General features: G+C 38.1%; 1 protein-coding gene across 6 annotated transcripts in view; it reads left to right on the top strand.

Annotated features, from left to right (window-relative positions):
• The window catches only part of FRYL (FRY like transcription coactivator), a 127,335-nt gene extending 100,451 nt beyond the window's left edge, over nucleotides 1-26,884 (top strand). For 3 of the 6 annotated variants that reach the window (XM_063310416.1, XM_063310414.1, XM_063310411.1), the window contains 15 exons: nucleotides 1,275-1,472; nucleotides 2,287-2,448; nucleotides 2,544-2,618; nucleotides 2,878-3,054; nucleotides 5,093-5,293; nucleotides 6,326-6,496; nucleotides 9,590-9,840; nucleotides 10,326-10,530; nucleotides 11,223-11,372; nucleotides 16,427-16,525; nucleotides 18,629-18,697; nucleotides 21,361-21,378; nucleotides 23,467-23,577; nucleotides 24,105-24,304; nucleotides 24,943-26,884. In XM_063310416.1, coding sequence (XP_063166486.1) covers nucleotides 1,275-1,472; nucleotides 2,287-2,448; nucleotides 2,544-2,618; nucleotides 2,878-3,054; nucleotides 5,093-5,293; nucleotides 6,326-6,496; nucleotides 9,590-9,840; nucleotides 10,326-10,530; nucleotides 11,223-11,372; nucleotides 16,427-16,525; nucleotides 18,629-18,697; nucleotides 21,361-21,378; nucleotides 23,467-23,577; nucleotides 24,105-24,304; nucleotides 24,943-25,198 — 2,343 coding nt within the window. In that variant the 3' untranslated portion in view covers nucleotides 25,199-26,884. The remainder of the gene's footprint in view (nucleotides 1-1,274; nucleotides 1,473-2,286; nucleotides 2,449-2,543; nucleotides 2,619-2,877; nucleotides 3,055-5,092; nucleotides 5,294-6,325; nucleotides 6,497-9,589; nucleotides 9,841-10,325; nucleotides 10,531-11,222; nucleotides 11,373-16,426; nucleotides 16,526-18,628; nucleotides 18,698-21,360; nucleotides 21,379-23,466; nucleotides 23,578-24,104; nucleotides 24,305-24,942) is intronic. The other 3 variants (XM_063310412.1, XM_063310415.1, XM_063310413.1) reach the window with 2 other exon arrangements.
• The last annotated feature ends 1,109 nt before the right edge of the window (nucleotides 26,885-27,993 follow it).

Genomic DNA, 27,993 nt, shown 5'->3' with positions numbered 1-27,993 from the left:
TTTTGCTACAGAAATTGTTGGCAATCTGCATATTCATGATACTGAAATCTGAATAAGCAGAAATACCAGATGCCATCGGGGTTTGGTGAGAAGGGAAATACAGATACTTAAAGTATCCACTTCTGGATTTACTTTTAAGAAAAAGTGGAGGATTATAAATTTGTTGTTTTAAGATCCTGACTTTTTAAAAAGCTGTAACCATAATTTTCCATTTTGACTGAACCATTAACGGTGGTTTACTAGAGACTTTCTGATTAAGTTTGTATGAAAGAGCTATATTTGTGGGAAAAATGCTCATTGATATCTTGATTTATTAGTCTTTAATCTGGGTATAGTGTTATGATAAGGCACATTTTTGTTGTGTTATTATTATGATAAAGCATGTGGTGATAAAAGGGAGTAGTTAATTATGACTGTTACTTTTAAAGTTTTATCAAGTAGAGCAGTCTCCCAGCAACTTAAAAGCAAGACCTGCTGTGTTGCTTTTTTAAAAATTTTCCTTCTCATCCCATTTTCTGACCTTTCAATTGGATATATTGTTTTGAATTTCATCACAAAATAAGGCAAATGCACTTAGCCAAGCTCCTGTGGCGTGGCCCTCTTACTCTGATTATTAATAGAGAACTTAGAGTCTGACTCCCTGTGTATACTCATTCTGAAATTAAGCAATTGAAGCAGCATTTCTAGCTAAGATCAACTTATTCCAGTTGTCCTGTTGTGAACTTGCTGTTAATTGAAACCATGTGATTTTAAAATAATTATGAGAAAGGTAATTAAGTTCTAAGTAGCTTGTACAGTGCTAAATACTTTAGCATGCATAATTGACATTTGTGAATCCTTGTAAGCAGTAGATGGTAGGCCTGTGGAAATTCTTTGAAAAACATGCTTTGGACTGTGCAGGAGTGTGTACAAAGCCCCTCTCTAGGAAAGTGGTGGAGTTGTGCATGTACACATATGCAGGAGCACCTTAAGCAACTGCGTGGAGCGGAAAAAAGATGCAGCTGTTTAACAAAAGAAAAAGAGGAGCTTCATGCATGTTCTTATATGCTGTGAAGCAACTGTTTTCAAGGATTTAACCTGTACATCTCTACAGGTTAAAAATTCAAATCACATTTGTTGATGTATGCAATTTTGATTTGTTCATTAAAATGTAACAGCTTTAGAAGTTGTATTAATACTTCCCCAAATACCCTTAAGTTAGTTTTTTGTATTTTTTAAAGTTATTATTGTCATTAATGGGAATATGTATGTCTTTTTCCTGTCTTCATTAATAGAGTCCATACTGGAAGGAAGCACTTAATATTTTGAAACTGGTGGTATCGCGTTCAGCCAGTCTTGTTGTACCAAATGATATTCCAAAATCTTACGGTGGTGATATAAGCTCTCCTGAAATTTCATTCACAAAAATTTTTAACAATGTTTCCAAAGAACTGCCTGGGAAGACCTTAGATTTTCATTTTGACATATCAGAGGTAAAGAGTTTTTAAGTAAGGTTTAAGATTTTGCATACTTAATTTCCTTCTAAGTTGAAATTAGGGGTGTGCACCATATGGGAAAAAATGGCTTGTCTTGAGCTCAAAAGAAAACATCCCATCCAGAAGGCTTTTTAGTTGGCTGCATTTCAGTGGAACAAAACGCAGCCATTTAGCTGTTCTGTATTTCAAAACAATGCCTGAACCATGGTTTCAACCAAAGGAGACAGTGGGAACAGAGAAAAAGCTTCTTGTTCCCTTTTTTTCATCCCAGGATCACAAGAATAAATAAGGTATAAGAGGAAGAGAAGGACAAATGCTGTGAGGTTTTCAATATTCTGTTATTGTATCCTGTATCAATAAAGGAGGGTTCTAGTATCTCTAGTGATGTCTGTTTCCTGACCTGGCCTACCTTGAAGGGCTGACATCGGTGGATTTACCTCCCACCCACATCCCTTTATGCAGCTTGCCGTTAGTTGGCTGCCGAAAAGGAAAGCAGCAGCCATTTCTGCCTGATAAAGTGAGAAGATTAGTGAAAGAAGGGAAAAGCTGGTGGCCGGGAGAATGTTCCCACCCTGGGAAACACACAAAAAAAATCTCTCCCTCCCTAACTGCCAGCATTTACCATATTAATCTGTTCTGTGAGCCTGGGTATGTGATTTATAGATTGTAGTTTATGGCTTTGCATGTTATGTGCACCTTGCTGGTGGTTCCACACCATGGCACAGCATGATAAGCAAACCCTGTCTTACAGACCTTTGTGAAATTTGGCACATATGTTGAATTGAAAAACTATTTTGTCTTCATTTTGTAGACGCCCATTATTGGGAACAAATATGGTGATCAGCACAGTGCAACGGGTAGGAATGGCAAAGCTAAAGTCATTGCTGTTACAAGAAGTACATCTTCTACTTCCTCTGGATCAAATTCTAATGCTTTGGTTCCTGTGAGCTGGAAGAGGCCACAGTTGTCCCAGGTGATATATCACATAAAAATGCAAAAAGCATCTCTTTGTAGCAAAAGAAAGGAAACATGATTTAAATATTTATAAGCAATTTGATTTTTTTCCAGCGACGAACAAGGGAGAAACTAATGAATGTATTATCTCTTTGTGGTCCGGAATCAGGAATTCCCAAGAACCCTTCTGTAAGTAATTTTAAATTCCTGAAAGAAGCGTATGTTCATCAAACAAGCAAAATTTTATGATAAAGTTGGTGAATTATATCACTGTCATGGGAGTTTAAGAACTAGAAAACTTTTGCATTTACTCTGTAATAGAAGGTCTTGTTAGTGATTAATGGCATTTAAACATAATTCCATTGGCTCCTGTCTTTCAAGATGCAACATCTGTAAATATGCATACTCTAATTATAGTCATGCTTATCTGTTACTGATGATACTGTAGGTTGTCTTTTCTTCTAATGAAGACTTAGAAGTTGGGGACCAACAAACAAGTCTTATTTCAGCAACAGAGGAAGTAATTCAAGAAGAAGAAGTGGTTGTAGAAGATAACACAAGTGAACAACAGTTTGGAGTTTTTAAGGATTTTGACTTTTTAGATGTTGAGTTGGAAGATGCAGAGGTAAGGCTGTGTAATGGTAGTTTCATTCAAGTCTATTCTTCAAGCAAAAATAACAACTTTGAGACTTTATCCTTTACTTTTACTGTAAGCTTTTACTGTGATTAATCAGAGCACTGGAAAAAAAATACAGCTGTTCCACCTCATGCACTTTCTTCTTGGAAGAAAAGTATCTGAACCACAATTTCATGTTGTGCTGCTTGGCATACCATGAACTATTTCTTTCATACTAGCTACTCACTTTACTTTTTTGTGGAAAGTATAGAAAGAGTTAAGTTAGTATTAAGGTAGTATTTCTCTTTGATCTGATCTGCTGTATAGAAATATGATAGGATTTTACTGAGCAATATCTGACATTTTGCAAATTCCCTGCTTAATGGTGAATTAAAGAGCGTATCAGTACATATTTGAGAATACAACTGTGGAAAGCCAAACAAAACGGTATACAAAACTTGAAGTATCATCACAACCCAAGCAATTAATATATCATTGAACATTTTAAATTAAATGCAGTATTATCTCATACTATTCTGTAATGCTATATCGGCATGAGGGGTATGTTGAAATTGATTTGATTTTCAGCCATTCACATTGTGTCTGGGTTCATGGTGCATTTATCATCTTTATCTGCATTTTTCTCTGTTACATGTAGTAACAGAGTAACTAGTAACATGTAATAGCTCTGTCATATATAATACGCAGTTGCAGTGCATGGAAATATCCAAGGGTGGATTTTGGGGGGAGCTGGACAAATAGTCCTTCAAATGATACCGTCCCTATTGAAGGAGAAGGGGTATTCACACATATTTTTTATACCTCTGGAAAACAGAATTCCTATAGATCAGGAATTTTAGCAATTCTCAAGTTCCCTCTACCAAGAAAGAAGTTCTCTTCTCTCCAATGTCCAGTAATCCAGATGAATGCCAGATAGAACTGTAAGCCATTCAACACCTTGATCTGAGAGCCATCGCAACACTTCCAACTGCTGAGTACTTCTCGGAAGTGTTTTCCATATGCTTCATTGACTCAGAAACGAGTGGGGCAAATGCAGTGTTTTAGGTGTTCTGGAAATGGTGAAACCAGATTCGAGCCACTCTCCCCTCCCCAGTCAGTGATCTCATTCTGGGTGACTTTGAGTCAGTGGCTATTAAGCCAGTCTACCTCACAGGATTGCTTTTGTGACCATGAAATATCTACAATGAATCAACAGTGATTGATTCATAGATTTAAATTCTAAGCATCTGGGAGGGTTACCCAAAGAGGAGTGAAAACTATAACATCCAAACATGTTTGATCAAGACTGGTTAGCTCAAGTGTTTATGCTTTCTTGCACTGTGAATAAAATTTACATATTGTACATTTTATCAAATAAATGTAGATAAAGTGCATTTTGAATTTTCAGTGCGATATCTTCAGCCAGTTCTCAAAATTAGTTTAAATGTATGTTAACACTGAAAAATGTGCCATAGCCATCTGTTTTAAGTGTTTGTCTCATAATGTTTTTTGCACCAATTTTTCTAAAACTAATTAAATAGTAGGGGACTTGGCAAAAAAAAAGTTTTTCCAGAGCTTGAATCAGTCTTCTACTGCTGGCAAGCATATGCAATAGAAAATAGCCTCCATTAAGAAGTATCTTTTAAGTGTTTGTCCTCGTTCTAATTATGTGTGTTTTTCTTTTTGCGAACCAGGAGCTGCAGGTAAGTTGCAGCCTGGTGCAGTGGCTTGTTTCATCTGTTGTCATCTGTAGTGTATTTGTCTATCTGTGCTTGGAAGTCAGTTGGTCTTGTGCTGCTAGGGACAATTTTAAGCCAATTTAGTGCTGAAGGTGAATCTGTGAAAGAAAACATTAAGAAAAATTATGTTGCCATGTATTTCAACCCTTTAAAGGAAAACGATGTTAATGGAATTTAAATATCCAGTTAACTTGAAGGGCTGATTGAAACTCTGCTCTCAGTGGATTTGTGTGGCTTTGTTTTGCTATGTTTATTTCAGTATTCTGGGTAGCTTAAACACTTTGGTATAAGCTTCCTTTTTATTGTAGGGTGAAAGCATGGACAACTTCAACTGGGGAGTCCGCAGGCGCTCGCTGGACAGTATTGAGAAAGGAGACATGCCGTCCCTCCAAGAATACCAGTATTCAAGTAGCACGCCCAGCTTGAACTTGACCAACCAAGAAGATACTGATGAGTCCTCAGAAGAAGAAGCCCTGAGTGCAAGTCAGATATTATCACACTCGCAAATGGTAACACATAGATTGTTTTCCCATCAACATAGCAACCCCTTGATTTAACCTTCAGGACTGTCTCTTAGCTTCTGATCTGCAGGAGGGGTAGGGCAGCTTATGAGTTTGGAGGCACAACACTAGACCCTATGTTGAGTTCCCTGACTTAGAATAGGTTAAATGTTGGCTTAAACTGTGAATGACACTTGTCCTAAGTGCCTAACAGATTGATTCTAGTAAATTAAGAAATAGCATAATGTGATTTGAAATAGATTTTATCAATAGAGCACCAGTAAGGATGTTCTTGAGTATGTATGTTTAGAATTGTGTAAAGCCAATGTGCTGATAATGAAGACTTTGGTATTTCAGAGTAAACTTCTGTCATTTTTATAACTAGACAACCATACCAACCATAGAACATTTTCATCTATCCTAATTCTAAAACCTAGAGTTTAAAAGTTTAAGTGGAATACAATAAAATGCGTTTAATTTGATTGGTAATTACATCTCTGATTTTTTTCTAATCACATTTGATTAGGGTTAGGATTAGCTAGGATTAGCTAAAACAAATTAAAAACTAGAAAACTAGTTTGCTGTTAATGTGTAATTTGGTTAACAAATAATTTTAAAGTATTTAGAAATTATTCTTTTGGGTCAAAATAATTACTGATGAACACAAAGTCTTTTTGCATTTTTGGAATCTGAGATTCAGCAGTGAAAGAATAATGGCAACATGTGGTTAATTCATTATATTGGGGGAGCAAAGACATATGTCCATATATGTTGAGTAAAACTGGTTGTTCTATAATAGAACTTCTGATGAGTTAGCCAATGCATGTTCTGCATCTGTATGAAATTGTCTTTCCCCTTATGAGAATTCCAGTTCTTAATATAATTCTTAAGCATGGCAGACAGACTCAGGATGCAGTCTAATGAACAGACAAGGTAGCCTCAGGTCTGCATTTTGCTTTACATTTATGTATAAACATATGTTGAGTTGATTTTGCTGATGTTATCTGTAAAACGTACATGGCTACATTTTTGTCTCTTTAGCTAAACAGTGATTCAGCTGCCGATGACGCCATACCAGATCACATGGGCTTGTTGCTGCAGTCTCAAGATTCCACTAGCAGTGTTGGAATGGAAGAGGTGCTTCAAATCAGAGATGAGACTCCAAGTTTGGAGGTTGCCTCTCTAGATAATGCTAACAACCCGCTGCCTGAGGTGGGGAGAAATGTGGGCTTGAGCATGGCTGATCTGTCCTCTTTCTAGCACTGTATAAAAGCTTTGTGCATTCTGTCTGTAAGAATTTTTGTCATGCTGATTATGTAATTCAACTTCAGTGTTTCTAACCTGTTGTGGCCAAAAAATTGGTTACTGGAAATAATTGTTTGTTTGATCAACTGAAGATGTTCACACCACAGGTTAAAAAAGTTTTGAAGTTCTAATAATGATTTGGGGTGCAGAAGAACAATTTGATAAGCAGGATGGTTTCTGGTACCATTTTCTTCCTGTGATGCTTCCTTTTCTGTGATCTTCCCTCTGTCCCTAATGCTTGCTTTGCCTTTGTGATTGGTGCTTTGATTGGGACTTGAACCTCAGGCCAGCTTTGTTAGCCGCTGGTCAATTCAGTACTCTTGACCAAGCCCTCTGTGTGCTAGTGGCATGATTTTAAAAATGGAAATACATACATGGAATGAGCAAGATTCCCAGCTAGTAGCTGATTAAAAAAATCAGTGAGTATGTTAAGTATGTATTTGCCATTTCCATCAGAAACTCCAGTTTTGTACCTTCAGAGCAGTTATCCCTATTTTGCAATATTTTTTTAAATATCTTGGATGGATGGATGGATGGATGGATGGATGGATGGATGGATGGATGGATGGATGGATGGCATTTTATTAAGTCCTTCAGCTCTTAAGCATTTATAGCCCTTTCTCTAGTACTGTACTTTGAAGTCTAAAAGAAGTACCATAACTTTTAAATTGTCTTAAGTTGGATTTTTGTTTTAAGATGGGCTAAATGTATGTATATTGTTAGGAGACATTTTTGAAATATGGACGTTATCAGCACTTCATGAAATAGAATCATGGTCATGGGGACAGTAGTAGTAATCTTTAGCCAAGACAGCTGTTATCGTTTTGAGATTTAGGATAGATTTTTGCACAGTTTAAAAGGGGAATTTTGAAAATGTCCAAAGCAACATGTGAGCCCTTCCTGGCTTATGTCTGCTACAACATGTATGACTGTACATTTGTAAATGCATTTTATACAATTTGGTCTGCGTTTGTTGCATATTATGCACATGCATTAAGGCAAGCCTTGTGCACATATCTCATAACTGCAGGTTCTTCATGATCTGTATATGTAATCATTAAAACATATTGCTTTATACCAAAGTGGAGAATCTGAAGACCTCCAGATGTTGGGCTTCAATTTCTATCATCCCTTACTATTAGCAATGCTGACTGAGGCTGGCAGGGGAGGGTAATTGCCTTGTGTGATCCCAAAAGATGCAAACTCCTTTAGGATTATTACGTTGCTTTTGCACTTGGCCAATTACTATTCAAAAGCCATGTAAGGAAGCTGGACATTAGACACCAGCAGTTTCCAACACAGAAGTTAATGCTTCAGACAGTTATTTTTGCTCCATATACTGAACAAGAAGAAGATGATGATTTTGTGTGTGTGTGTGTGTATAAGAGGTAGGTAGGTAGGTAGGTAGGTAGGTAGAGAGATAAGTCAGAAACCCTTGATCTCTTGTGACACAGGCTCTGTTTTGGCAGGAGAAATCCAGTACTGGATTCTTCTCTTGGGTCTCTGCAGTTAGCTCTTTATGAGATTGTGAATGCCAGCTTTGGAAGAGTTATTAAAGGAATATCCTCTAACCCCAATCCAGAGAAAATTTAGATCCGCAGTCAGGCTGCTCTACTATAAATAGATTCACTTCCACTGAAAGTAGTAAGAAGATTGATTGATTGACTGACTGACTGACTGATTGATTGATTTGGATTTATATGGCCATCCCTCTCTCTAAAGCAACTCTGGGCAGCAAACAGAATTTAAAGTTAAAATAGCAATATAAATATAGTAACTATTTATTTATTTATTATTTATTTATTTACTATCCTGCCTTTATTATTTTTATAAATAACTCAAGGTGGCGAACATCCCTAACACTTCCTCCTCCTCCTATTTTCCCCACAGCAGCAACCCTGTGAGGTGGGCTGGGCTGAGTGTGTGACCGGCCCAAGGTCACCCAGCCGGCTTTCATGCCTAACTATAAAAAACCACAACATGTAAGCAAAGAAAAAGAAATGGCAGCCAAGAATAAAAAAAACCTCAAAGTAACAATAAATCACCTAGACTTCACTAACTTCCTGACCCCCATGCCTGGGCAAACAGTGGGGTCTTAAGTATTTTCCAGAAGGCCAGCAGGGTTGGGAGACATATTTCAATGTGCCTCTCCACCCCAACACCCATCTCAAAAGTCAGAAACTAGCAAGTGCTGTTCTTTCCTCCTTCCATCCTATTGGTGCACCACTGGCAAGTTTTGTTCTGTTTTATTTTAGAGTTTTCAGTGCTTCTGCATCAGAGCACTTCAATTTGATTAGGTAGTAATTATAAATATAATTAGTCATCTTAAGCTCTAGCTCTTTTCATTTCTTTAACTGAAAATTCATCTCATCTGTGGTTTTTTTATAGTTACTGAATTCAGTTGAACTTAATTTTGCATAGATACATAAGAATTCAGTGTTTGAAGTGAATAATTTTCAGAAAGGAAACAATTCAGTATTCACAATTTTTTTGAGAAAATTAAAATATTGAACAAGGAAGGATTTTTTAACCTGAAACTGTAAAACAATAAATGACCTATTTTCAGAGCAAAATAACATTGCTTATTTTGTTGAATTCCTTAATTTAAAATAACTTATGTACAAATATGATGGGACGCGGTGGCGCTGCGGGTTAAACCGCTGAGCTGTCGATCGGAAGGTCGGCGGTTCGAAACTGCGCGGCGGGGTGAGCTCCCGTTGCTCGTCCCAGCTTCTGCACACCAAGCAGTTCGAAAACATGCAAATGTGAGTAGATTAATTGGTACCGCTTCGGCGGGAAGGTAACGGCGTTCCGTGAGTCATACTGGCCACATGACCCGGAAGTGTCTATGACAACGCCGGCTCCAAGGCTTTGAAACGGAGATGAGCACCGCCCCCTAGAGTCGGACACGACTGGACTTTACGTCGTCATGTACAAATATTTTCAAATACGTATTTTTTTTTCAAAATGAAGTATAAAAGTATGTTTCTTCTTCTCCAGGATGGCAGTTCATCTATGAAAGATGAACAAAGTACAGCTAGTGAAGATACTGGATCAATTGTTTTGCAAGAACAGCAAGAGCCCTTAGTCTGCCAAGAACCGTTAGAACTGGAAGAAGCTCCTGAAACTCAAGAGCATCCAACCACCGAGAGTTACACTGAATCGATATTTGAAGAGGATGTTACTCTTGCATTGAAGGAGCTTGATGAAAGATGTGAAGAAGAAGAAGCTGACTTCTCTGGTTTATCCAGGTGAAACGTTTTATCTAGCAAAACGTTGCTTTAGCCTTTTTAGTATTTGATTTGAAGCCACCAGTGTGCTAGGGCAGTGGTTCTTAAATTGTTTGACCCAATTACCCTTTTCCCAGTTTCAAATAATGCCATTACCTCCACAAAAAACCCAGATTCTTGTTTTACACATGTTTTGGTAGTGGCAGTCCCAAACTGGATTCTCGACTCACAAACAAACAATTACAACTTGCTCCATTAGTCTCAGGAAATGCCCAGATTACCCCTTGGGGATAATTACCCCCATTTTAGAACCACTGTACTACCTCACATTCATGCTGTAACCTGATGTGTGAATGCAGCCGTATTCTCTCAATAAAGTAAACACATTACTTCTTGCTGTTGACCTAGAAAGACAATATCATCTTTGTGTGGTGAAGAGAAAAGTAATCTGCCCAAAGTTTTGAAATAACATTTATTTACCATGATCATACTTGTTTTATTTGCAGCCAAGATGAAGAACAGGATGGTTTTCCCGAAGTACAGACCTCTCCACCACCATCACCATTTCTTTCTGCCATATTGGCAGCTTTTCAACCACAAGCATATGATGATGAAGAGGAGGCTTGGCGCTGCCACGTTAATCAGTTGTTGACCGATACAGATGGATCTTCTGCTGTCTATACATTTCATGTGTTCTCTAGGTTGTTTCAGGTAATGCTGTATATGCTTTCTTCATTCACATCTTAGTTCTGAACTATCTAACATGATCTAATATCCTGGTACAAAGGTTAAATTGGTCGTGCTTAGATTTTTCTGTTAAAAAACCAACTTTATTATTTTTTTTAGTCATCACTAGAAGGTCAACTTGAGGATGAGGACTTTCACATCATCTCTTTCTACACTGTGGAGATTCATAGGAAATCTCTCTCCTCTACCCTTCTGTTCACTAGAACTCTGTATCCATTTCAAAATCGCTGTCAGAATGATGCTCATACTGACTTGTTGACTTCTGTCACTGCAAGCTTTCTCAGAAGATTTCTCAGAAAGGTCTCAGTGTAATAGTGGATCCCATGTTCACCCAATCCTAGACATTCCCTGTTCTTCTCCCTTTCATCTGGTAGAGCCGCTCAGAAAAGGAAAATTTGGTCTCAGGTGTGAAGCATCAGTCACGATAGAACAGGGCAGCCTCCCACCCCATAAAAACATGTGGGGAGGGGAGCGAAAGATGTGCTTGTGCAATTCTAGTTTTCATTTCTTCTTGCTGATTTCTCTAAAAAAAAAAAAACCTAGGTAATTTTTGAGTACTTGCCTGCCAAACCAAAAATATGTATTGTAGAATCTACAGAAAAATAAGTAAAGAACTCTTAAATATTTCCCTCCCACCCCCATTTTATTGTGTTTAGATGATTCAGAGGAGGTTTGGAGCCATAACACATGAATCAGTCAGTTTCCTGGGTGAGAACCTGCAGCGGATTGGAACAAAATTTAAAAGTTCATTGGAAGTTATGACAACATATTCAGAATGCCCAACTGTTTTTGTGGATGCTGAAACGGTAATATCTTATATTTATGTCTACATGCTAACTTTGGTCTGTTTAGTGACTCCTACTACCAAACTACACAAAGTTCTTTATTTCAGAATTTGCACAGAAACATTTTGTATCAAAAATGCATATAAAAGCATATTAGTTGCAGAATAAAGACAGTTTAAAATGGAGGTATGATATCTCAGCCCCCTAAAAATCATTTGTTTAAAGTTGATGACTCCCTTAGTATTAAACATATTTCAAAAATCGTTAACTTCTGTTTTTTGCAATGTACATGAAATACTATTAAATTGTTTTTGCTTGTGACAAAATGTTTTGTTTTTCTCATCTATAATTTCACAAATAGCTTAGAGCTCCAAAAGCTACAATTTTTTTTAATCCAGAACTTTAAAAATTCTCACAAGTAAGTTTGCAAGAAAATGTTATTGTACAGAATATCCCACTATGGATTCTGCTCAATAGGTCCATTCCATCTCCTGCCCGCTTCAGTAATTTTTTCTCTTAGGGTTTTTTTTCTCACTCCTGGCAGAGATTTCTGCAAGACTTAGAGCTCTTCCAAGCCTGTTAATACCACTCTTGCCCAAGAAGGGTGCGGTTTGGGCTACAAAAGGGTTAGCAAACTTTGAAAAGGAAATGATACAATAAAAAACAGCCTTGGTATGGTACATGTAACAATACAGGTAGTCCTTGGGCTATGACAGCAATTGGAACTGGGATTGCCATTACTAAGTGATGCAGTCATAAAGCGTGAATCACATGACTGCATCCTGTGGCAACAGCAATCCCAGGAGTCCTAGGCAAGGAGCGCAGGAGGGGTAAGGGGGTGCCACAGGGGTGGGGGAGGCCAGGGAAGGTCTTGGGAGGCCTGGCAGAGGCCACAGATGGGTGGGGGGCTGCTGCAAGTGGGAGAAGAAGTGGTGGGAGCGACTTACCAGAGCAATTCGTGACCTTCCCTGCTGGCTTCCCTATTGAATTTGCTTGTGGGAAGCTGGCATGGAAGGTCGCAAATGGCAACCATGTGGCCTAGGCTCACTGCGACATCATAATCACGAGCCAAGCGCCTAGATCACAATCATGTGACTGTGGGGGTGCTGCAATGGCCAGAACTTTGAGGACCAGTCATACATCCAATTTTTCAGTGCTGCTGTAACTTTGAATGGTTGCTGAACAAATGGACGTAAGCGGATGACTACTTTAAATTGAATTTATTACTGTTTACTCATTACATTTAGTGTTCCTTTGATAGGTATAGACAGTTATGATTCTTCACTGATTTGAAAACACAATTATGTGAATATCTACTTAAGAATAAGTTTCATTGTTTAATGTATTTTCGGTTAACTAAGTAGAACTGTAGTCTTACAAGGTTTTTCATTTTCTCTCTAATTGAATAAATCTATGCTGTTTCAACTAGCATTAAGTAAGATAGTTACTCAACACATGCCTAAATTTATTTTTCTTGAAAGTGATGCGTTTGGCATCTATGACATATTTGATACTCATTTCTATGAAACTGATTATCATCAATAGTAGTATTAGCATTTTACTATTCATCCACCTCATAACAAAAGCCTAAAACCTTTTGTAAAATCCCCCCAAATGCAATTAATAGAGCAAACATATAAAACATATAAAAGCCACTATCCCACCTAGTGCTGGCATTTAAAATCAGACTGATCATACAGCTATAAAAAGGCTGGGAAGAAGAACATTTTAGATGTCTTAGCCTTGCATTGGAAAAATATCATTGTGTATGTCAAGTATGCCTCCCTGGGGAAGCCTAAGCAGCATCCCAGAACTGAGCCCCTCCCTGCCCCCTGTTGGTGCTATCTCCATCTCTCCATTTGGAGGGGCATCCAAGCTATTCAGGCTGGTACATAAGGGAAGAAATTTCCTTGAGCTATTCTGACCCAGCCAGTCCCATTTCTGCAACTCTAGTTTGGGCTAATTGAAGTTTTCAAACTCCTCAAAGATAGCCCCATATATAATAGACCACAGTAATCCAATGAAGAGGCTATACAGTGCGTGCACAATTATTAGGCAAGTTGTATTTTTGAGGATGAATTTCATTATTGAACAACTACAGTGTTCTCGGTCAATCCAAAATGTTAATAAACCTCAAACCTGAATATTTAAGAAAGTAAAAGTGAGGTTTTACTTTCTTAAGGAGCATATCTATGTGTGCACAATTATTGGGCAACTATTAGTGTGCAGAATTATTATGCAACTAAATGAAAAACGAAAATTCCCCCATCTCACTCATTTATTTTCATCTGTTAAAGTGAGAATAATAAACAACTCAAAATTTACAAATGAACATTTCTGACATTTCAAACAAAAAATCAGTGACCAGTATAGCCACCCTTCTTTGCAATAACAGTCATAAGCCTTCCATTCATGGAGTCTGTCAGTTTCTTGATCTGTTGACGATCAACTTTTAGTGCAGCAGCAACCACAGCCTCCCAGACACTGTCCAGAGAGGTGTACTGTTTTCCTTCACTGTAAATCTCCTGTTTGAGAAGGGCCCACAAGTTCTCAATAGGGTTTAGGTCAGGTGAGGAAGGGGGCCGTGTCATTCTTTCATTTTTGAGGCCTTTACTGGCTAGCCACGCAGTGCAGTACTTCGATGCATGCGATGGAGCATTGTCCTGCATAAACATCATGGTCGTCTTGAAAGATGCAGACTTTTTCCTGTACCACTACTTGAAGAAAGTGTCTTCTAAAAACTGTCAGTAGGTTTGGAAGTTGATTTTGAGTCCATCTTCAACCTGAAAAGGTCCAACTAGCTCATCTTTAATCATACCAGCCCATACTAGTACCCCACCTCCACCTTGCTGGTGTCTGAGTCGAAGTGGAGCTCTGTGCCCGTTACTGATCCAGCCGCGGGCCCATCCATCTGGTCCATCAAGAGTCACTCTCATCAGTCCATAAAACCGTTGAAAAATCTGTCTTCAGATATTTCTTGGCCCAGTCTTGCCATTTCAACTTAGGTGTCTTGTTCAGTGGTGGTCGAGTTTCAGCCTTCCTTACCTTGGCCATGTCTCTGAGCACTGAACACCTTGTACTTCTGGGCACTCCAGGTAGGTTGCAGTTCTGGAATATCACAGCACTGGAGGATAATGGGTTCCTGGTAGCTTCACGTTTGATTCTTCTCAAATCTTTGGCAGTTAATTTGCATCTTTTTTTCTCAACACGTTTCTTGCGACCCTGTTGACTATTTGCAACAAAACCTTTGATGGTTTTGTGGTCACGCCCCAATATCTTAGCAATTTCAAGAGTGCTGCATCCCTCTGAAAGACTTTTTACAATTTTTGACTTTTCAGAGTCAGTTAAATCTCTTTTTTGGCCCATTTTGCCTGAGGAAAAGAAGCTGCCTAATAATTATGCACACCTTGATATAGGGTGCTGATCTCCTTAGGCCACACCCTCCCTCATTTATACACATCACCTGATATGCTTATATCCAATAAGCATTCAGGTTTATACAGCTTGGAGGTGGAAAATATGCATAAAAATGATGATATGGTCAAAATATTCACTTGCCTAATAATTGTGCACACAGTGTAGTCAAGAGCAAGCCAAACATTTTGACCACCCATAATAGTACCATCATGAATCTTGTTTATTGGCCTTTTTAAAATTTATTAGCATGCTCAGGTACAGATTCAGGACATCTGAATACTTCACCAGGCTCACATAAAATGGAGAGGTAAAGTTGGGTGCCGCCTGCCTCTTAATGACAATTCAGCTCATTTCTCTTATATGATCTACCCAAGTAGGTAACATCATCAGTGCGAGTGAGTGTGGGGTTTGCTCCCTGTTTATATATAGTAGCTTGCCCTGCCAGTGTTGGTGGGGGTGCAGTTTTCTCCTTGGTAGTTCCCTGATTTGGGTATTGTTTTCTGCTTGATCATTTGTCTGGTATTAATCTCTGCTTAACTCCTGTTTAAGCAGGGATTAACACCAGACAAACAAGCAGAAATCCCATTCTCACTAGCACTGATTATGTTATCTAGTTGGGTAATGAAACGTCTTTAAGCAAACAACCAAGCTCAGAGTGCACCAGGGACTCTACAGTTCAACCCTAAGCTACAGATATTCTCTTCTATTGAAAACCACTGTGAAGTCCAAGAGTATCAAGAGAGTTGTCTTTTCCCTGTCTCTTGGCAAAAATCATTGTCCCATGATGCCAAAGTAATTTGTCCCAAAACCAGGCCTTAAGCCAATTAAAATGGATCTAGAAAATGAACTTCATTCAAAAGTGCTTGGTATTCTTTGCCCAAGCACCTTACTCCGTGGGGAAAAAAATTTGTAGCAACTGGCTTTTAATTATTTATTACTTCTGGGTCTTGCTTCTTCTTGATTGTTGGTATTAGATCAATCTGTACTGTCCAGTAAGCTTCAGGGTAATGATAGGTTTGTCCTTGATAAAGCAGATACACATCTCAAGTTGCATTTGGCAAATGAAGCACATGCAAACAAATGATATTTGAGTGGTATTTCCAGTGCATGCATTGCGTCACTAGGCTACTCATTCCATTAGCACTCCAGACAAGCCCTTTCTGTGCCGTCAGCATTGTTTATATGGCACCTGCAAACTGTTTCACTTGTGCACTTTCTGTAGGAGAAAAACTTCTTTACTTGTACAATTTTATGTGTGTTTGCTTCCATACAAGTTCAGGATCTTGCATTATTATAACATGAATTGCATCTTTTATATTTGGTGTGAAAATATTTAATTTATTGTTTAATAGATAATTCTTTAGAAAAAGTGCTTAACAAAGGGATGCATCTCAGTTCTATTTTTTAGTGGTATACTTCTGTTTCCATGTACCATGTAGAATAAATACTTCTGGAAGAGCTACATTCTTGATATTATCAGGGAACAAAATTTATATTATATGAACAATTCTAGCAACTTCCTTAATCCTTTGAGTTATTTCATTAATCTTAGTAGATGTTCTCAGGTTATAGCTATTGTTTAAAAAATGAAAATAAGTACATATTACAAATCGCATGGGCTTAATTAATAAGGTTTCTAAACACTTTTTGTATTACAGTTAATGTCCTGTGGTTTACTAGAAACGTTGAAATTCAGTGTTCTAGAGCTTCAAGAACATTTGGATACTTACAATGCTAAAAGAGAGGCAGCTGAACAGGTAGCTAAAATTTTTGTACAGTATTACAGGGTGTTGAATAAGTTAATGATCACTGGAATTTTAAATAACATATACTGGACTGTCCTACAGTGTTGTGTAAATTGAGGGGGTCAAAGGTCATATGACATTATTCACATTTGAAATAAAGTGGATCCACTAGGCCTTGTGTAGAAATTAAGTCTTATATTTATAATACAGCATAAAACTTTTTAAAAATAGCAGTTCAAAAGGAATAGAACTTCAAGCAACTTTTAAGAATTCTAGAATAATGGAATTCTAGAACATAACAAAAGTGGAGCACTAGATTTTCTTTTCAGAACCAGAATTTGATTTTCTGGAAGAAAACTGACTTTTAATTTATACTTGCTAAAGGCTTACTTCGTCTCAGAAATATGCCTTGAACTGTCTTAAACCTTTGCTCTGCCCTAATCATTCACAGATACTGCAGTGAAAACAAGCTGAATACAGAACTGTAACCATAAGCAGTGTTTGACAGCTTCATTATAGAAAACTCATGTTCAGAGCTTCTGTTGCATTAGAATGACAGAGGTCATTAAAGCTACCTGCCCATCAAACTGTTTTTTGTTTAAGATACTCTGGCATGTTGGTAATCTGAGTAGTGGATGTTATGTACAGAGCAAAAATAAAAAACAATAACCCAGAAAGAAAATTTGTTTCTTGAAAGTTCTTACTGGCCTTATTCTTATGACCTAAAGTCTAGTAGAAAGACTTTGCTCCCTTCCCCTCCCCTGTAGGATCTTATGGATTACATTTAGATGTTCTTTCCCCCTCCTCCCCCCTTACATTTAATTTTCACTTTACATTCAACTTTGGAGCAACAGATAAGAATGAACTTCTGCTTACATTATGTGGGGAAATTTGTCAGTTCATTTTTTATATCGTGAAAGACAGAAAAGGATTTTTGTTCTAAGGAATGAGAAGTAGATATTAAGAGCAGCAGGATCACTGATGTACTGCAGTTGCAATGAATGAGAAGATAGAATCTACAATAGGATTTATAGAATTCCATTGGACCTCTCTTCCCTGTTGATCCTTGTAGCTATAACAGGTTGTTAGGGGAAGAGTATCTTAGGGCTGCCATTCTCCCCTCTTGGAAGCGTACAAGGACAGGGATAAATGAGAGGTCAATGGAGCCCTTTTGGGATCCTTTGCCAAGGGGTGACTGGCCTTCAGTTTCAGAGTTATGTTACTTATTCTGATTTAGCTTGTTATCCATGGATACTATCAAAACAAAAACAAAAATGTCAAAAAAGATGCAGTGGGATCTGTGCCATTAACTGACATGCTAGTGTTTAGAAAATTCCATTTGTTCTCAAGACAAGTGCACAGTCCTGATTAATTTACTAAAAGCCTTAATTAAATAAACTGACGAGAAATTAGATTTTCTTCTCTTATGTGCAAAGGTAAAAAAAGGTCATCATCACAGTCAGGTTCATTATTCTGCTGGCATAGAGCTGCCTCCAGCTTGCCCTAAAACACATTTAAGTTTTATTCCATTTCAGCATGTAAATTAAAGCATCTTCTTCACTGTCTGTCACTGAAGTCAGTAGCTGCTACGAGTATGTAATTTGGTGGGGTTCTGTATCCATGCCTACATGTCTATGCATGGTTGTCTGGTTCACATCCAACACTGCATGTAAATGTGGTTTGTCTTAGGCTTAGCCAGTTATGAGAATACACCCTTAATGGCTTAGTGTTGTGAACCAAAATATTATAGCTTACTCATTGAACTAGGGTTTAAAGAAATGGTTAGTGATGTGTGGACTGGACTTTATAGATATATCTGTATTTAGAAAAGAGACTAGATAGTTGTATTTCTTTGATGATGTATTGCTATTTCAATCATCTTGTTTTCTTCATAATTTCAAATTACATATCAAAATATAATTAATATTATAAAGGAAGTGACATTTTTAAAGATATGTATCATATATTTTAGTACTCTTTTCTGAAAACGTCCAATAAATTAGTAGGTTATATTATAACATTCTGTGATTCAAGCAAAATATATTTTCTCTGTTCAGGCTCATACTGGCATCAGTTATTTTCTTTGGCTCTTTCAGCTTCTATTTTATTTTGCAGTGGCTAAAAGACTGCAAAAGGACATTTGGTACAGATGATGGTATTCATGGAGCTACTACAGATGCTCAGGTAGGCATCTGCTTCCAGTCACTGTGTCTGTTTATGTCATGCATGCATATAAAACAATACGTGCTGCAGAATGAGGGTGTTCTGATGTTCCCAGCAGGTTAAAAATTAAAGTTTTTCATTTTAGCTATCACAAATATCTCCAGGGAAATCTAGAATGTATTAAGTATTGACCTGGAAATAATGGATTCTCCTCCTTATTAAAGAAAAAAGCCAGCCTGTGGGTCTGGGTTTAATAACACTGAACAGATAACCAGGAAAGATGGCATCAGTGTACAAACACTCCTCTGCCTTTTATGAAACTACTATTGCAAGGAAGAGACTTGATATTCTGCATATCGGCTCATCAGATAAATTGCTGTCTGGCACAGGCGCTAGGCTGCATCGAATCTAATTAGTCCTGGGTATATACCTATGACCTGTCTGGAAGGTAATATTTAAAACTGTTAGATGGGCAATGAAAATCTGGTCTGAAATATTTGTAAAGAGCTATCCAGGCATACTAGAACCAAGAATTGCATGGAAGCATTTTTGGAAGGATCAATAATAGGACACTATTAGTAACTATATAAAAACGAGGAAAAAAATCAATTAAATCCATGCTATTTCTGTAGCATTGATGGTTTGATTAAAGCTATTTTGATAAAAACTGGTAGCCAAATATAGCATTGCCATAGGAGCTGTAACATTCTTTTCGCACTATGTAGGTAGGCTTAACAGAAAAAGTATGTTCTGAGTTGTGCAGAGTAGTCTTTGCATCTGGAAAAGCAACAGATGCTGATTGATGGGCATACTCTATCTTCTGGTACTACTAGTAAGATTTTTCTTGTCCAGACTGGAAGAAGCAGCAAGCAGAATTTTAAAAAAAACTTTACATTTTGTTGTTAAATTTACCTTCATTTCTTTCTTTACTAAGAAGTTGGGAGATAGCTCCAAGAGGAGAGTTACATTTTAAGCAGTAACAGATTCAGTTTTTCTTTTTCTTTTTTCCTGATAATGTAGATCAATGTTTCTCAACCTCAGCCACTTTAAGACATGTGGGCTTCAACTCCCAGAATTCCCCAGCCAACCATAGGGTCTTAAAGTGGCTGAGGTTGAGAAACACTGGTGTAGATGCTAGTAATGATCTGTAGAAAATTTGAACAACTGCCTTTCTCAGCTACTTATTAAAGTAACTATAAGGGTGTAGTTTGAACTGAGAAACTGGAACATGGTCAGAGAAGGATGAAGACAATCAGGGGACTAAAAACTAAGTCAAGGGAGGAGATATTAAAAGAGTTGGGCACTGTAGCACTGAGAAGACTAAAGTGGGGTGTGTGGTAGCACTCTTCGAACACTGAAAGGATGTCACACAGAAGATCAAAAGCTTTTTCTCCTTGTTTGAGTGCAGGACACCAGATAGTGTTAGTTTCAAGAAGGCTGAATGGTGTTCAGGGGGAGAGGGGGACCCTTCCTGACAGTAAGAACAGTTGATCAATGGAACCAGTGACCCAGAGAAGTGGTGGGATCCTCTGAACTGGATGTGAGACAGTAATCTGTCTAGGATGCTTTCATTTGGATTCTTGCACTGAGGGGGTGTTGGACGTGATGGAGCAATTGGCACTTCCACCTCTGTGATTTTAGAATACTTATTTTCTAGATAATTATTTTCCCCCTCCCTCAGATAGTTTTTTCAAAAAGCACTACTTGCAAAAGTTTTTATTAGGAAGCTGTGATTCTGATCTTGTTTCAGAGGGATGAGTATGGATGTCCATACATTTTCAAATTGCTCAGGTTGAGAAACACTGCTCTAGGGTGCTGACTAGAGCCCTGTTCAAGCCTCTGCTTTCAGGCTAGAGGTCTAAAAGAGAGCAGTACTTGTGTTCAGCTTGAACTCAGAGCCACCATTAGGAAGTTTTGGGCCCATGGCCTGCTTGATTGCTCCTTTAGTGGACAAGGAAACAGCCCCACACTTTGCTGCTGCTTCTGAGAGCGAGCGAGCGAGCGAGCGCACATTCTGAGCTTGGAAGAGACAGCCCAGTAGCGCCTTCCACGGTCAAGTCCCCAATCTGCTAGCTCCAGGCAAACTTGCTTGTTTTATTTCAGAATAACTCAAGCCTTGACCTGATGAGAGCAACACATGGGCTTTCTTTTGGGTCTTTGCAGTGTTTGATTTATCAAGAGGGAATCCCTCCTATTTTCTGAAAGAATTGGTCCTTTCTTCCTCATAGAAATCTTTTCTCGCCTTCTCTTTTCCCACTCCAACTACTTCAGCACCATTGTTACTGCAGTTACATATATCTAGGAATATCCTATATCAGCGCTATCCATGAGGCTCCTTTAAAAGCATGAAGTTTGATGTCTGCCTTCTTAGTAGTTGCTTAAACCTATTTATCCCCAATTTCCTTTTATCTCCATTCAGTATCAAAATTTAATCAATGCCTTCTACTTGTCGCTATATAATTTGGTCATTTTGCATGATAACAAAGCAAGTAGTACAACCAGCTGTTCTGTCATCTATAAATACTCATATTATTTTTACACATGCATTAAATCTTTCTTTGGAAGTTTTTTTTCCCCTTTAGTTTTATCTGGGACATTCTGAGACCCATGAAAAATGAAGTTCTATACTAATTCTTGATCTTTTTCCTTTTTGTATTTTGTGACCCGCACATCTTCTTGCTTAGCATTTGGAAATTCTAGCAGTAAGTGATGGCTCTTGATTTATCAAATACCTAACTATGCCAGTAATCAAACTGGCTTTCATTTTTGTCTCTTGTCCATTTGTGATATCACAGTGTTTCATTATAGATAATTATGGAAATAACAATTGCTTCGCTTATCTGTAATTCTAACTCTTCAGCAGCCCTTTTAGATGGCAAAATATTGTAGCTATAGCAAATTATTCCATTATTAGTTTTGGTTATTTATTTTAAAACCATAACAATCATATCCACTAATATATTTACATATGCAAATAAAGGTGATACTACAGTTCTGTTCATGAATTCATTTGCCTTTAAAGTTGAGACAATATTGTGTAATAAAAACACTAAGAACATATATACAGACCATACCAAAAGTCAGGCCCCATAGGCCAGCCACTATATGTTTTATTAATTTTATTTTTTTTTCCAGAAAAAACGTTACTGCACCTAGGAATGTTCAAAGGTCATGGGTCAAAAGAGTAAGGAAGCATTTAGAAGAAAATTTGAACATTTAATTTATATAATAAATTGTCTATGGGGCCTGATTTTTGGTACACCGTGTGTGTGTGTGTGTCTGTGTGTGTGTGTAAAATTGTGAGAAGAAATAGTATCTTTATTTGCTAATACGACAGACTGAAATGTGATCTAGGACAGTGGTTCTCAACTGATGAAATTCATTTCATGGTGAGACATATGCAAGTATTCCTGCCAACTGTCCCAGAAACCCTGGTTTTCAAAGCTACTGGAAAGGACATCACTGGTCCTTTTCACCTATTTGCCTAACGTCTGAAGAAAGGCAGGGGTTTCATATGCAGTCCTGACTCCGTCTTCAGCTGCCATGCATTCAGGGGAACTAACTTGTGTTCACTTAAAATTATTACAGTTCTCTGTGTAATCTAGGAGCCTGCATCAGACTTCTCGCTTGAATACGTTTGTGAGGTGGAATGAAATGGTGATGGAGTTGAGCCCACTTTGAGCCTTTGACCTTCTGTGGTGGTGCTCAGTCATTGCACACACTTGCAACCTGGACAGATTGCTATCGAATACAGTGTGAGATGGAGATAGTAACATCCAGTATGTTTGAAGATGCAGGATGAAAACGTTTCATTCCCTCATCACCCCTTGAGACAGTGCAGCCTGTGTGTTTGTCTGTTGTATCTGAGACAGGGGCTTCTTGGCACTTTGAGAAGTGCATGCTGCAGTTGCAGGCCTTTGATATAAGGCTGAGACCAGCAGTGCGCGGTTACCTGATTGGAGGCAGCAGGTTGGGGCTGGGCAATGGGATGGCAGGGGGGAGCCCTAGCTGCTGTAAAGGGAGGGAGACCCCATGCGGGAGGGCAGTGCTTGCCCACTGCCACTTAGAAGTGGCTTTGAAAAGGGGTGTGAGCAATGACGAGGGAATGGGATGGATGGGAAGAAGGCTTGAAAGGAAATAACATCTGTGTCTGAATAGATTGCTAACTTGGCTCCTCTCTTCCTTTGGCAGAGCCAGGAGAGCTTTCATTTGAGGGCCGTTTCTGGTTGAGAAACAGCACGTGTGGAGGGAGGAAATGAAACATTGCATGCTGTGCCCCAAGTGGCACATCCAGAACTACCTGTGAACAAATGAATGCCAGTCCCAGGGGGAGAAAGAGTGGGACTGTATCAGTGGGATGGACCTTATTTGATAGTGTGTGTGATGGGATGTGAGATGAAAGGTTGAGAACCACTGTTCTAAAATTAGAAGTGACAGATCACCCAAAATAATAGAAACAACTTTTCCCTGCTAGAGCATGGCATTTCTGAAATGTCATCGACATCCCTTTCTCTTTCCTCTGCTGGAAATTCAACTGCCCTTCTTAAAAGCCAAAGTTTATAATATAGCCAGCAAGGAAATTTTTTCTTTTTAATTCTAAATCCACAGATGACTAGAAGCATTCGTTTTTCTCTGATTAGCTTCTTCCTCCATTATCTTAACCTTTCCTTCTCTGCAGTAAGCAAATAACTATTTCATATTGCAAATTCTGCTCTATACAAGTTGTATGCTCTGGTAACTTCTTTGATTGTGTATTGTTTTTCAGGTAACAATTTTTTTTTCATTTACAGGAATTAGAGTTGTGTCGGAGGCTATATAAGCTGCATTTCCAGCTGCTACTTCTATTTCAAGCCTATTGTAAACTTATCAGCCAAGTGAATGTAGTGAAAAAAGAGGCAGAGGTAAAGAAAACACCACTGTTTGAAACTGGAAATTTGTTTTTACTACAAGTTGTAACTCTAAGAATTATGTCTCTGAATTAAAAGGTTAAATAGATGAATAAAAATGGATATCCATTGTGTTCATTCTATATTCTGCTTTCTATTTTTGCACTGTTCATTCATCAACCTATATTCTGCCTTTCCATCCAAGTGAGCACTCAAGGTGGTTGATGCCAGTTAAAATACAGAATTCAACATAGTTTATTAAAAGTTAGAAAATATAAATATTAAAATTAGTTAATCAGTTTGAGACTCAGTCCTCATCCACTTTTCTCAGATTTGTTAAGCACCTAAGTGCCAAATATTCACTGTAAATACTTGAGGTACTTACTTTATGAGAACATAAACCCAAATTTAATTGTGGTAGCCTAATTTCTAATGGCTGCTTAAATAGATTATTTAAACATACTTTCTCCCTAATGCTGTAACTGAGTAGAAAAAGTGCCTCTGCTACAAAAAAATATACGTACCATCCTTCTTCTTTCTAGGTAATAAACATGTCAGAAGAGCTTGCTCAGCTGGAAGCCTTCCTCAAAGAAGCTGCAGAGTCTGCTTCTTACAGTGGTATTGAAGAGATTGATATCCCAGAAGCTTCCCAGACCAGCACAGAGACGGCCATTCATTCTCTCATCGAAACCTTGCGGAATAAGGACTTTGTCTCTGCTATAGCACAGGTCAAAGCATTCAGGTACTGTAAAACGGTTTTTGCTAACGTTCCCTATTTGAAAAGGATATGGCTGGGAGTGAGTTTCATCCAAGGGCTTAGATGTGTAAATCTGGGTCCTTGGGAAGGAAGAGTGCTATAACATAATGGTAAAATGTTTGGTCTAGTGGTTAAGGCAACGGGCTAGAAACCAGGAGACTGAGAGTTCTAGTCCCGCCTCAGGCATGAAAGCCAACTGGGTGACCTTGGGCCAGTCCTTCTCTCTCAGCCCAAGAGCCAATCAGGCGTGGAATGAGAGTTCTAGTCCCACCTCAGGCATGAAAGCCAGCTGGGTGACCTTGGGCCAGGCACTCTCTCTCAGCCCAACCCACCTCACAGGGTTGCTGTTGTGGGGAAAATAGAAGGAAGGAGTATTAGGTATGTTTGCCGCCTTTAGTTATTTATAAAAATAATAAAGGCGGGATAATAAATAAATAAAATAAATAAATATGGTAGCTTACTCCATTTTGGAAAATACAGTGGGTTTTAGTGAAGGCCTCATGGTAATTACACCTGAAATTATACCTGGATAGGAAAATTTAGACCAATTAATTTAGAATAGAGATGACCAACTTGGTTATTAATAAGAACAGCATCTAATAATACAGTTTCTGTGTTCCCAGGTGTATTTGGCCCAGTGATATATTTGGCGATTCGGAAGAAGATCCAGTCCAAACGCTGTTGCACATATTTTTCCGTCATCAGACCCTTGGCCAGACTGGCAGTTTTGCTATAGTTGGCTCAAAACAAGATATGTCAGAAGCCAGCTCGAAATTAATGGAACTAAATTTAGAGATTCGGGAATCCCTGCACATGGTCCAGTCGTACCAGCTCCTTGCAAAACACACGGCTGTGAGAAATCTGAGTACAGGATTTTGAACCACTATTCCTCAGAAAAAGACTGAAGTGGTCCCTTTTATCAAGCACCTTTCATACCGGATGAAAAATGTTCTATTCCCCAGGGAAGAACTTTTCTAGAAACAAGTTACATAATTTAGTAACAGTTCTCAAAACGGCTGTCATCAACTTTAATGCTTTCTTACTTAGTATCAGTATGAACTCTTAAAAAAATTGCATTAGACAAAAGGGCTAAAAGCAATGCCTATAATTTTTTTTTTTTGGTCAGAAGCAGAAAGTACATGGGGTTGCAATAATAGCCACTTAATTTGGAGTTAATTAAAGCAGGTGAAATGAGGCTAAAATGAACAGTGGTTGTTTTGGCTGAAGACCTGTGAAAACATCTGGTTTTTAGACAGTAAATCATCATCAAATAATGTTTAATTCATACTTTTGACAGCGTCATGAGGAATGTGCTGTATTATACCAGAATATAAAAGACTGCAAAATCCATTGATTTATCAATGTTGCATTTACAATTTACTCTATTTTTGTCTGTAATGATGAAAATTATGTGTGAAAGTAGGAATGAATGGCTCTCTGACCATCACATTTTGAGGATATGGATGTTTGATAAAGCCTGAGCATGCCTAAAAAAGCACTGCAAGATTATTTTTGGAAAAATATATTTTTAGCTTTAATTCCTAGTCTGTAAATGTTATGGCATTTAATAATATTTAAAACTGGAATTGTCCAGTTTTCAAAAAAGAAATAATATATCTCTAACTGGTTTGGAATGCTGCTCAGTTTTCTGATCAGTGCTTATTACAAATAACTGGTAACTAACCAAAAAGTAGCTGCTTGCAGAGACTTTAAAATGTATATGAAAGATATGTTGTCCCTCAGAACTCACTAGAAAAAAATAACTTATTTTATTCTGTACATATTCTAGAAATTGTATAGTGTAAAATCCAGTATTTTTTGTATAAATGTGCAATGACCTGTTATTTGAGAATAGTGTTCAAACCTGGGGGTGGGGATGGGACAGTGTTTATATCTGTTTGTTCTGCAGAGTTCAAGAGAGAGTTAAGCTGGAATGTTTTTCATGATTTCTTTTTTAAGCAAAGGCATCTGGGGCTATAGTAGGGAGAAAAGACGGCTCACCGACCCCAACGGTCAGCGTGTAACTCCTTGTCCAAGCGTGCAACATAACATTAACTGGATTCCACTCAAACCAAAACATTTTAATGAAGCAAAAAGGGCGAATGTGGTTCCTCTATTCAGACAAATCGGATCCCCAGTATTTTATGTATCTCTCATGCACTGTGATTCAAAATAAAACAACAAATTTCCAGGGAGTAAAACAAATGTAAAACTCGTAGCATGGGCTTTTTTCTTTGGGGAAATTGATCCTGTTAAGTATGTAATTATGCTGAAATGCATTAACACTGTGTATTTACAGACTGTTGGACTGCTGACAGAAATTCTGTTACGTTTCAAAACTCTTTTAACAAGGTATAGCACATTCATAATCATTGTTTTTTTTTTATCCTGATAAAATTGAATTATTTTGAAGGCTCTGTGGTACTTTAATAACCCATTACAAGTATACATGTAGTTTTTAGTTGTATATTATAATTTTAACATCTTTTATCAGTCTCCTTCCTTGTGTGTGTGTCTTTGTTTTTGTTTTTTAGGGGGGCTTGGTAAAATAAAAATGTCAATCTACTCCTTTGTGTATTTTCTCAAAGAATTTGGTGATTGCAGTTGGAGTGGAGAACGTTATAATGCTTGACCACAACATGTTTGGTGCCATGTACTTCTTTTTGAAACCCTTACGTACATTTTAACATTGGAGTACACACATAAACAGGCTGTACGTGACTTGCGTTCAAGAGACTTGTACGTGCCTCGTGCCGCATAGCGCATGGTGCTGAAGGGCTCAGGTGGAGAGGGAAGCCTCTCCAAAACAATCAGTGGGGTATTGGTGCTTCTAAGGCATCACATCACATTTGACTTTTAGGAATTAACTTTTTTTTTAAGCAAAATTACAATTTGAGAGCCTAGACTGATGCTTCCCAATGATAGTATTGTTATTTTCTGATGTTTCCAAATTAATCTTACATTTCATGTCTCCTACATCCGTTGAAAAACCTCCACCTGTGGAAAAGCTGGGGACCAAGCCCCAAGACTGAAAAGGGTAGCAACGGCTGCCGGGATCAGTGATTTGACTCATCGTGCCTGCCTCGTATCCGAGACTTCTGTAAACGGTGAGAAACAGCATCTGTCTTTGTTAATTGCCAGAACAGTACTGGGTACCTATGAATGTTCATTCCATTGCCCCTTAGATAACAGTTTGTCCTCTTGGCAATTACCTTGCTGCTTGTTCAGAACCATGCCGTTTCCTAGTACGTTGCCTTTCAGTTATGGTGGGTCAGGAGCCTCTCACAAAGACCCGTAGAAGGTCTGGGTTCCTGCCAGATCAGAAGTAATGGATTCTTAAAACAAACTGCCCCCTCCCCCCACAGATACTCAGCCTACCCCACAAGGGGGAATGTTCTGCAAAACACACATGGATCTATTTTCTTGAACAGGCATGTGCGAGTCAGGTGATTATATTATATATCGCTAATAAAAATAGAGTACTTTTCTATCCACCCCACTTGTATGCATTTAGATTTATTAAAATAGTCATAGACCAAAAAAAGGGAAAAGATGGAGGAAATAATACAGCGTACAAATATCCAGTAAAACATATACTCATTCTTAAGGCTAGGCATACCTAGAAGATGGGCAGATCCAATAACTTCTTGATTACTAAATATGACCACCATTCG

The sequence above is a fragment of the Candoia aspera genome, chromosome 8 (genome assembly GCF_035149785.1).
Source record: "Candoia aspera isolate rCanAsp1 chromosome 8, rCanAsp1.hap2, whole genome shotgun sequence".
Taxonomy (NCBI): domain Eukaryota; kingdom Metazoa; phylum Chordata; class Lepidosauria; order Squamata; family Boidae; genus Candoia; species Candoia aspera.
The sequence above is the reverse complement of the archived record's forward strand: the minus strand, read 5'-3'. Positions and strand labels throughout refer to the sequence as shown.